The sequence below is a fragment of the Pollicipes pollicipes genome, unplaced genomic scaffold, assembly GCF_011947565.3.
Source record: "Pollicipes pollicipes isolate AB1234 unplaced genomic scaffold, Ppol_2.1 Scaffold_4881;HRSCAF=5763_pilon_pilon_pilon, whole genome shotgun sequence".
In the NCBI taxonomy this organism is placed as follows: domain Eukaryota; kingdom Metazoa; phylum Arthropoda; class Thecostraca; order Pollicipedomorpha; family Pollicipedidae; genus Pollicipes; species Pollicipes pollicipes.
The window spans coordinates 48337403-48348103 of record NW_023596576.1 but is presented as its reverse complement, the minus strand read 5'-3'; the positions used below and the strand labels follow the sequence as shown (position 1 = coordinate 48348103).

The window sequence follows — 10701 nt, the reverse complement described above, 5'->3', positions numbered from 1 at the left end:
GACGTCCCCTGAAGCTGCGAACAATATCTTAAACCAGGTTGCGAAAACTGGGCCTAAAAAGTACAAAGCTGTGTTGTTATCCAGGGGCGCCGCCAGAGGCGGGGGCGCCCGTGGGAGTGGGCTAGGTTACGCCCCTCAGGCCTGCATTTTTTTTAGCACCATAGAAGGCTTTTCGGCTTCCTTGTGATAAAATCTCGCTGAGCTCGACCCCCGCTCCACCCTGGGACTTGAGGCCTCTTACGTTTGCAATTTGTGCCAGTCATATATCTGAAACTTTGTGAATTTTCAACTTCCGCTGTGATAATGCATGCGATCCAAACAACAGGGATTGGGATCTGCATTCAAAAACACATCACGCATCTGCCTACGAACTTTTGCGTACGTACTTTTATCACAAATTGCCACTGACGAACAGTTGTGTACGAACATTTGTGCGCAGACAAATGCGTACGACACTTCCACACGTATATACTTTTTTCGCTTTTCCATACCTTTTCCGTTCTTTTCCAGGGTAAACACGTTACTTTTACTGTTGATGTAAGTACAGCAAGGCAAGTACAGCAAAACTCTATGATATGGGCCTTATGGTGCTTCAGCCAACAGTGTTTTGTACTTCAGGGCGTGTACGCATATGCATAATAAAGTATTCACAGGTCGAGCATTTTAAATGCTGCCAATCCTTCAAAACAAACTGCACAGGAGATCTCTCGTACTAGGCGTAGTCATGGCAACCGATCGCACCCCCATGGATATGAAACGCCTACCAACCGCAATACGCGACGCGCTACAAACGCCGCATGGCGTTTAACCCCTAGTTATGTATGCCCCACGGAAAAATATAACATTCTGATGAGGTTAAACTGTTCCGAGATTCAATCGCCCTTCCAGAATAGGGTTTGCATGGTAAAACCGTGGACCATTTATTCCGAGCCCAAACCGCGAAGCGTCAGCCGCACGCCACCAAAACATAGTCACCATTCAAACAAATGGGTTATGTAGCAGTCAGCTGGCTGGCTTAAGAGGCTTCCGTGCCACTGGCGTGATCAAATATGGTGTGCATGACGTCATGCAGGCTTTGCTTCCAAACCACTTCTATTCTCACGCAAGCTCGATGTTGCCACTTCCAGATAGTTTTAAACGATACGGATGACGCCTCCCCGGACTGGGCGCCTGGCACTGCCCACTGACCAAAGCGCAAAGTACAAGACTGGGTCATGTAGGGACGAGTTTATTTACCAGCAATCATCATGCGTCATTTAACGAATATTTGCCATGTATTTGCTAAAACTGGTACAGTTATGATGCCACGGCGACATGATAGCTTTGAGTTCTGGCGCAAGAATAACCCTGAAATTCGCGCCCTCTGACATGGAAAATGTGTTGCATGAGTCACTCACGTCATTGGCATAAAGCAATACGCGGTTGTGCTGCTTCTTCGTGACGTTCTTGATTGCCACCCGCTATTGAAGGGTAATCCAGACGTTAAAGGGAATGGTCCACATTTAAAGATATAGAAGCAAGCACCAGGTATGATGAAGCATGCTCACTTACAACTATTTGTATACTTTTATTGACAACACAAGTTCTCTGTTTGGTTAATATACTCCTTGATACGTCATTGTCTCCTTACGTCATCGTACCTTCACGACATTTATTCAGACCCAACTGAGTATCGTTATATCTGGAAATCGTGCTCACGAACGCCAGATATGAACCATTCGACTTTCTTTGTCTTGGTCTTGGTTATGGATGACGTTATTATCGTGTCATGGATGGCAAGGCGACCTTATTCTCCTCGAAGGAATCTCCCCATTTTCGCGGGTGTAAAGCTAAGAAACTAGGATGGTTCAGGTTTTAAGAACGGCATGGCTGTGAACCGCACCGAATGGTCTTCAAGATGGCTACTGTAGTTGAAAAGCCCGTAGAAATGTGAACACTGCTTTTAAGCGGTGACGCGCAAGATATTTTGACAACTCTTTGTTCTGATGTCGGAAGTCTTGAAAGTGCACCTGCAAAATGAAGTGAAGCGAAGTACAAAAAGAAGTGAAAGTATAGTGCAAAGTGCACCCAGAGCGTATGCTACCTTTTGTACTTTTCACCAACGGCTGGATCAGACGCGGCCGCATTCATCGGTAATACCAGTTTTCTTCTTCGGCCGCAATTCGACGGCCACAGTCCGGTAAGCTGAGACCTCTGAGAGCCTTTTCCGGGGCAGCCACACGGTTGAAGATGGTGCCAAAAATGGTGACCACCTCGTACAGCGCCGCCGCTTGCTGGCGTTGGAGATGAACTACCGTTTAATCCCACCGTTATGAGTTTCTCGATTAAAAACCGCCTTCAACGAATTGCCTCTTACTAGCAGTGACGCACATAAGTGAAGGTTGTAGCATGGTAAGTTTCCCAGTAGCCAGAGCATTGCCATTGGGAGGGAGGAAAGGGCAGTGGGATAACTGAGCATCACTCCCAAACGCCAAACTGGGATCCCTGAGAGTGATGTAGACCTGAACTTTCGGGTGTGGTAAAAAAGTGAAACGGGTTGTGGAATGCCGTCAACTTTTTGTACAAGCTATTGCAAAGTTCTCTTCATTTTTCTCACATTTTTCTCTGAGCGCGATGTTCAAGGGCTCAAATCCAAGAAGAAATCAAAATTGAACGGTAATTTGCCGGCAACCGGCGGCTTACCCCAAATCTTAAAAATACTTTGGCGATGGACATAAACCAGAAGAAAGGTCATATCAGCTTTCAATGCTAGCCAAAATCCAAGAATGCAAAATATAGAGGACGGCGTTCAGGCACTCATTAAAGGGAATGCTCCACCTTTATACGGTGTTTTGAACTGAAATAGCCATCTTGAGGACCTTTTGATGCAGTTCACAGCCATGCCATTTTTAAGCTCAAACCCTCTGGTTCCTGAATTATACGGCCTCAAAAGTGCGAAAATGTTTATTAGGAGACTACTTCAAAGTCACCTTGACATCGACGTCGTCACAGAAACGTCATGCAATTGTCGTTATATTACAGGCTGTTTTCTGCTCATGGTCAGCATGGCCGCTGCTACATTCGCGAGAGCGATGATGCGGCACGTATGATACAATCTGCGGGAGGTGATTGGCTGTCAGTATGATTTGTTGCTGAATGCGTGTCACGAACGTAAGCTTGAGCACTTTCGGGTTCTGCGGCACTCGTTTGATGTTTGCAGGCAAGCATTGCCTTGGAGTCACCGATGTCATAGTCGTTGCAACTTGTATGAAATGCTGGGTGTTGAGAACGGTGGTGAAGTATTGCTGTCGGTTTCTTGGATGGCACGTAATAATATTTTTATCATGAGCCTTGTGTGCACTGGTAGCTTCATCACTTTCATGCATTTCGCCCATCAAACCATAGTTACATGCACCTGTCATGTCTCCAGCACTGTGCAAGGACAGGAGGTCTGCGGTGTGATTTTCTTACAGGCAATATCTTCTTGTTTTACATGTGTTATTACTTGTGTGAACAATATTTTTGAGTGGAGCAGCCTGACGGCTGCATCATGCCGCATGGCCGTGGAGCCAGAAGACGTGTCTGCATCTTTGTCACCTATGTTTTGTGGATTCCCAAAACAGGCTGAGTAAGTGATGTCACTTATTGGTTGCGTGCTTTGCTTAAAGTGATTTGTATATCGTATCATGTGTGTTTTGTCAGTCGTATGTCAGATGCGGAATTAATACAAGAATGCATGCTTGGCCCACCTTTTCACGATGGAATCTATTATGAAAGCTGTAGGGTTTGCGGCCCAAAAACCGTATCAGTTATGAATGACTGGTAACAACTGATTTAGCAATGCTAAAGAACTATCACCAGCGAGAATGCTGTTGCGCCACAATTATTATTTCAGGGTTAACTAGTAATTGCAAACATAATCCTAAGAAAGAAAAGCGTCCTTGTTAGCTCAACCCTACCGTCCTTGCCAAAGCAATAACAATGCCTTGGCAATCAATGCATAGTAATGCTACAGATTTATTCGTTTTTGCATGCAATTGCATTTCCAGTTACAAGTAACAAAGAAAGTAACTACTGTGCACATCTTATGATATCAATGTCAAAACTACAGCACTGCAGGAAGGATAAGTCGACAATACGGTATCGACATCCTCAATAGTCATTAGCAGGTTTCGGTGAGAGATTCATGACGCTTTATGACGGTCTTCACAGCATATCGTACTTTGATATTAATAATCTGCCATAAAAGGTGGCGATCGCTACGTTGCGTATGTCAAACGGCCCGCCAAGGCTTCTCTTACGATCAGTACCAAGGCAAAACATCCACAAGCAAGCCATTCACTAATCCGCCACCCAACACAGCGTCCACGACGAGAATGGCCGGTTGGCGTCAGTTTTCGTGCCTTTTGGGGTACTCTTTAGGACTGGCTTCCAGATGCCGCCAAGTATTGCTGTCGTCACAGAACGATTCCACGACGCCAGAGCGAATTTTTGCAAGCATTGAAATTTTGCTACTTAGGGTCGTTTCTGAGCCTTGAAAGTTTACCAATCATTACAAGTAAGCTTTTTCCATCATATGGGATGCTTATCTGAATATCTTCAAATGTGGAACACTCCCTTTAACTTTCGGTGTGAATCACTGGGACGATTTTCTGTGGGCGGATACAGCTCCTGTTCTGCGATTGACCTCCCTTGGATCCTGGTGACCGTCTCAATCCTACTCCGTCCTTCCTGATGCAAATCATACGCATACTACCGTTATTGCAAGTAACTTCCTTTCAGAAGCACTGGCCGGCAGCTATAACATTACGATTGCAGTATAAACCTTATAATGCTCATGAATATAACCAGCCATACATTTGCATGATCTGATCATGCTTGCGCTAGTGCGGGGCTACTTCACAGAGTTAAAAAGTGATAACTTCTTGTCCGACATACTCGATCGCTTCACGGGGCAGAGTGGCCCTTCCCCCCCCCCCCCCTCCTAGGGGCAAAGTGGCCCTTGCCAACGAAGCGCATTACCCCACCTGTGGCCAAATGCGGATGATAATCATTTGAAGAGACGTGCGCCAGATTTCTTACATTTTCTTTCCAAGCCAAAACTAGCAAAGCCCCTGTCTTGTGTTAGCGAATGAATTTGGACAACGAGGCTTGGAGGTAAAGCGCAAGAAGACTCCTCAGTTTTACTAAAAAAAACTCCATTTAGCCCTCAAAAGTTGCCCTTATCCACCGTCCGCACCAGGTGCTCACAAAAAGGGCGCAATGGTTACAGCACGAGTTCAAATCAGCTAGCAATCTCAGGTTAGACCAAGAGATATAATAGCCTAGATATGGGGCAGGGAGCGCGTTACATTTACAGGGCGCAGTGCCCCGCTCTATCATGACTGGAAGGAACTCGATAACATCACGGAGGATTAAAAATTGTCGTGTTATCTCACTCTTCTTGCTGAGAAACCTGACTATGAGCCACGTGATAGTAAAACAACAAGAAAGCAGAGCAAAAAGAGTTTATATTGCACAACGTTATCCGAGTTTGAACAACACTGGGTTTATGCCTGAATACCAATGACTGTTATCTTAATGTAGGAAAAATCGCAACGTGACAGTTGACTGGAAGTATCTAATTTATCACGATGTCGGTGAAATGCACTTGCGCTTCCTCGGTAATGGGAACATAATAAATGTTGGTAAAATGCAATGCAGCACGGTTCTTGCAACGGTGCTTAAGAAGTTCCATGAGGATCGTTTTATGCGAGCAGTATGTACGTGCTATATGGATAAAAGAAAGGGAAGTTATCCGCGCTTGAAAGATAAGATTTTTTGCATTGGGCGTGCCACACGCTGCAGCCTGCGTGTCTTCATCGTCATTGTGTAACATCTGATGGATGTGGAGATAGCTTTTCCAGCTCTATGCTGGAAATCGGTATGCCATTAACAAGCATCGCCTTAAAGCACCGTTTGAAGCGGTGACTTCTAAAAATTCCCTCAGTGTATGACCGGGATGATGAGCTTCCTGACAAATCTGACAGAGGTGACGGAATTAAAAAGCCAAAAAGTGGGACGCTTCCTTCTCTTCGACTGAGATTGCTAATTTCTTATCAAATTGGAAAATTGCAACGTGACGCTTGACTGGTGATATATATATAATTTATGATGTCCGTAAAATGCAATTAAAAATGGCTAGTTGACAACTAAATAAGAATAGAATATATCATAAATGAAGAATAACTAAATTACAGTGTACGCAACAGGACATTTATTATACTACCATTGCCTGTGGACAATTGCTTATTTTGTGGAACAACTACAACACTTGTTTCACTATCCTCATGTGCGGTTCATGTGCGATTCCCCACGTTTGATACGTCTGCACGACCGTTTTCGATCTAGCAAGAACCATGTGTGGGCCCGTCGGGGGAATGGTTACCAGTGATGCGAACACTACACACCTGATGTCGAAACGGCCTTAAAGGGAAATACACCGCTGAACGACAGCTGCCCCCGTTGTTTGTGAACTGCAATGTCCTTGTTTCAGATGTTGGCCGCGTACGTGCTCCTGTGGGGGATAGGGACATCGGCCAACGCAGTTAAGAGCTGGTCACATATCGACCGGGGTGAGTAAACATATTGCTCAATCCTAAATTGTGTGCAGACGCTTTTGTAAAAGTTTTTAGAAGATCGCTGAGTAACGCCCTTGCATCTTCTATACACTAAAGTGCTTCATTCACATTTTTGCTGCGTGTATCGATTAACTTCGTCACAGATTAGGCAAAAGTGGTTACTTGTTTGAGTACAGTTTTGTTACAGAGCCGGAATCCCCACTAGACAATGCTTGTCGTGTGCAGGCTACGCACCACTGAAGCTGCCCGCGAGATCGCTTCCGGCTCAGCACGGCTGTGTTATAACACGGCTCCAGTCCTTAGCTGAATAATACCGAGATTCTCTTCTCTTCACCTTGCCCCGCGTGCAACTCCACTAGTCGGTGTCCGCGGTACGGTCTCCATCTCTATCGGGAAAACATGAACCTATATGGCATAACATAACCATGAACGTATAGCCTAAAATAGAGCTGATGATTAAAACATATAAGAGATGCCAGTAAGTTTCAAAACATGACCAGTTCATTGCAAAACGCACGGCATACCACAACTAATGAGAGTCCTTGTTTGGCATGCGCTTTGCTGTCAACTAGTCTTCTACTCCGGTTTCTCCAGATTGTGAGCTTGTGGTGCACGAGAGGCCACCGAAGCCCGGCTCGCAGGGCGTGTTCAGTAGCCCCGGATATCCGGCTCCATTTCCGGACCGGAAGTTCTGCGTCCGACACCTGTTCCGGGCGCCTGAGGATCACCTGGTGCAGCTGGTACTCATCAATGTGGACTTGGACGCCTCGTTTCAAAGGTGACAAGATTAGTGTCGGAACTCCACAATCGTCCGCTCATTAACTGATAATGTGCATATGATACTAACACCACTGTGTATTGGACACGTCTGATTCGATCTGTCTGCTGGCCGATCCGTCTACCTGTCTGCTGACCAGTCTGTCTACATATTTGCTGAACTTGTCTTAACCGGCCTCCAATCTTTGGGGCATGCCCGAGCCTGCCGTCCGTCCAGTTCAGACACATCCCACAGACCACAGGCGGGACATGTCTGAACCCTTCGCGTGTCTGTCAAATCCGTGGCAATTGTTTGGTCATCGGACATGTCTGCGCTGGTCGCTGTCTGTCGGACAGATCTGCGCCGGTCGCTGTCTGTCGGACAGATCTGCGCCGGTCACTGTCTGTCGGACAGCTCTGCGCCAATCGCTGTCTGTCGCACAGGTCTGCGCCGGTCGCTGTCTGTCGGATAAGTTCAGGCGGGACATGTCTGAGCCCTTCACGTATCTGTCAAATCCGTGGCAATCGTTTGGTCATCGGACATGTCTCGTCGGCCGCTGCCTGTCGGACACCTCCGAACTGGTTGCCTGTCTATCGGATAAGTCCAGGCCGGCCGCCGTCTGTCAGACAAGCTAGAACCTGTTGCCGGTCTGTCATGTGCGTGATCGAGTTGAACGTCTGCGGGGCAGGCCTGCGCTGGTCGGCTGCCTGTCCGTGTTTACCCGGCTGGCCGGGCCGGCCCGTGCCCAGCTGACCCGGCGACCCGACACCGTCGTCTGCGACAACGCCACCTCGGCCCGACGCGCCTGGTACAGCAGCTCGCCTCTCCTCGCCGTGGAGTTCGCCGCCGACGGCAACGCTGGCCGGCGGGCCGGCTTCGCGGGCTTGTACCGGTTTGTGAACCGCGGTGAGTTGAGCACCGGTCGCGAGCCGGACGGGCATGTTTCTGTCAGTTCAGATGCGTCGTGGGACAACGTAATGTCCATGTTTTTCGTTGGCGATACGGCTATCTTTAGACAACTGGCTGTCCAGTGATTTTCGGAGATGCTTGCCTGTCTCCTCGCCTCGGAGCGCGTTGTTCGCCACGTGTTGTTCGTGACCCGTGCCGTCTCTTTTTGCGTGCTGTTTGTGACCCGGCTGTCTCATCTTCTCGTGTTGTTCGTGACCCGCCGTTTCGCCGTCCGCAGATCTGCCGTCTTCTCCAGCCCTGTTCATGACCCGTCTTGTCACCCCCAGTGGCGTTGGCTCCGACCCGTCCCATTGCCACAGGCAGCTCTATTGGCACCCCGTCTTGTCGCGTCTTCCGACGCCGTTTCCGACCGGTTTTGTTGCGTAGTGCAGCACTGTTCGTGACCGTCCTTTTGTCTCCGCCAACGATCTTTAACAAGCGTTGTCGGCGCCGGCAGCGCTGTTCGTGACCCGTGGCCAGCGCCTGCCCGGCCCCAACTGTCAGCTGCTGCTGATGAGCGAGGACCGTCTCTCGGGTCACATCTTCTCCGAGGGGTTTCCGGCGGCGTCGCCGGTCCGCGACTGCTCGTACACGCTGTACGGCTCTCGCCGGCAGCGGGTGGTCCTCAGCGTGCGGCAGCTGGCCCTCCAGCCGGCGGACAGCACGTGAGTCCGCTTGTTCTGGTCTGACGCCGACTGACGTGACAACTGACGGACGTGTGGGACAACGAGTGGAGCGCCGCACGGACAGGCGCGCAGACAGACAGCGCGGCGAGCGACGCGCTCACGGACGCAGTGAAGGGTGAGCTGCTGACAGATCCACTGACTGACGCACTGATTAGTGATGGGTGGCACACTGACTGACGCAATACCTTCCGTAACGCATACACCGACTTGAATAGATAGGTGCAGACACGGACAGTTACAAGTGTCAGACCTTTTGGCGTACACACACGCACAATGCGCGCGCCAATGGACCGCGCTCAAAAGTACATTTGGCAAATGCTCTGGCAAATAAAGTGACAGCTGCTGCGCGATGCACTCTGGTATGCACGCAGCCTGTAATGGCAATACGTAGTCTAACGTGCGCAGCTGCACCGTGCACTACTTGGACAAGCCGTGCAGGTAGTGCATGTCGGATGAGGATTTGATCTAGGGTCGACAATGCTTCTCTGGGCGCCTTGTCGTTGCCGCCTCATTATGCCCCAGCTTCATCACGCTGCCCCTCTTCCCCAGATGCCTGCACGGCAGCCGCCTGACGGTGCATGACGGCGTCAACGAGAGGTCGCAGGCGATCGGCTCGCTGTGCCAGACGGACCGCAGGCTGGAGCTCGTCTCCTCTGGACCGTTCCTGCACGTGACGAGCCATGTGGCCGATGCGTCGCAGTCGGACGAGGTCATGGGCTTCATGCTTCAGTACCGGTTCGAGGCCGATCCCGTCAAGCACAGCGTGCCGGAGGAGTTTGTGGGTGAGTCGCACTCATGCGCACGCGCACGGCGTTTTTGCGCCAATATCCGCGTGCATCATTGTGATGGGCGCTGCTGACATATCCAACACTGGAGCAGGGACATGGATTTGGGCGGAGGCTATAGGTCACGGAGTTAGGCAAAGACCATCGTATTGCGGATCTACGGATGGAGGGTGAAAAACCGTGTACTGCGTTAAAAACTGTATCCACTCTGATATGAAATGATGACGCCATCCGTCCCGATACCTCAGTTTGTTAGAGCAACTGCCGTTTGATGGTGGGTTCGAGTCGCTTTAGACACTCGCTTCTTGCCCCTGGCTTGGATGGTGTGCGGCCAGTGGCAAAAGCAGTTCTGAGATCTTCTGACCTCTGAAGGTGGGTTACCAGAGCTTTACGGCGTTCTCAGCTGCTGAGTCTATGTGGCGTCGACAGCCTCTCACTCTGGCAGGATGAGCGTGCACCACGGGGAATCGAACCCCATGCCTCGTGTTTTCCATACGCGCGGCTTAACCACTGCGCCACCGGCACCGCGTCAGAGAGAGAGGAGTTGGCCGTGATGAGCATAACGGAACGTCAAGCTGAGGCCGTGGAATTCCGTCGCTGACTTGGAATTTTACGATCGGATGGTGGGACCATGGTTCGCGCAGCAATCACTGCCTAGTAAGGGCACTAATCCAGCAAAATAGTTATCCAAAATGTTGGATCTAAATCTGGAAAATGAACATCATCTTCTACCGAGTGTTTTCAGGTACCGGTTTAATGGCCTCGCTTTCCAGGCTGATATGGTACGCAGACCCTGACCAGTGCTGTCCACATCGGAGTTATGCCAAGCATGTGTTTCCGCACGAGGGAGCCAACAGGTCACACTTCTTGCGAACCGCTAATATTTGTTTGAAACAATGCTCTACTTTTTAGTGTCTACCTTCGAA

At 49.4% G+C, this 10701-nt stretch overlaps 1 protein-coding gene across 1 annotated transcript; it reads left to right on the top strand.

Moving 5' to 3' along the window:
* Nucleotides 1–5612: 5612 nt before the first annotated feature.
* Nucleotides 5613–10225, top strand: LOC119100508 (cubilin-like). The gene is made up of 7 exons (XM_037223595.1): nt 5613–5618; nt 6515–6593; nt 7194–7377; nt 8045–8262; nt 8762–8969; nt 9540–9772; nt 10221–10225. The coding sequence occupies exons 1-7, from the start codon at nt 5613–5615 to the stop codon at nt 10223–10225; spliced, it is 933 nt and encodes a 310-aa protein (XP_037079490.1).
* The last annotated feature ends 476 nt before the right edge of the window (nt 10226–10701 follow it).

Excerpts from the sequence above, each read along its gene's own strand:
- LOC119100508 (XM_037223595.1), top strand. Across the intron at positions 6,594-7,193 it reads CTGGTCACATATCGACCGGG|ATTGTGAGCTTGTGGTGCAC; the intron begins GTGAGTAAACAT and ends CGGTTTCTCCAG. Across the intron at positions 7,378-8,044 it reads TTGGACGCCTCGTTTCAAAG|GCCTGCGCTGGTCGGCTGCC; the intron begins GTGACAAGATTA and ends TCTGCGGGGCAG.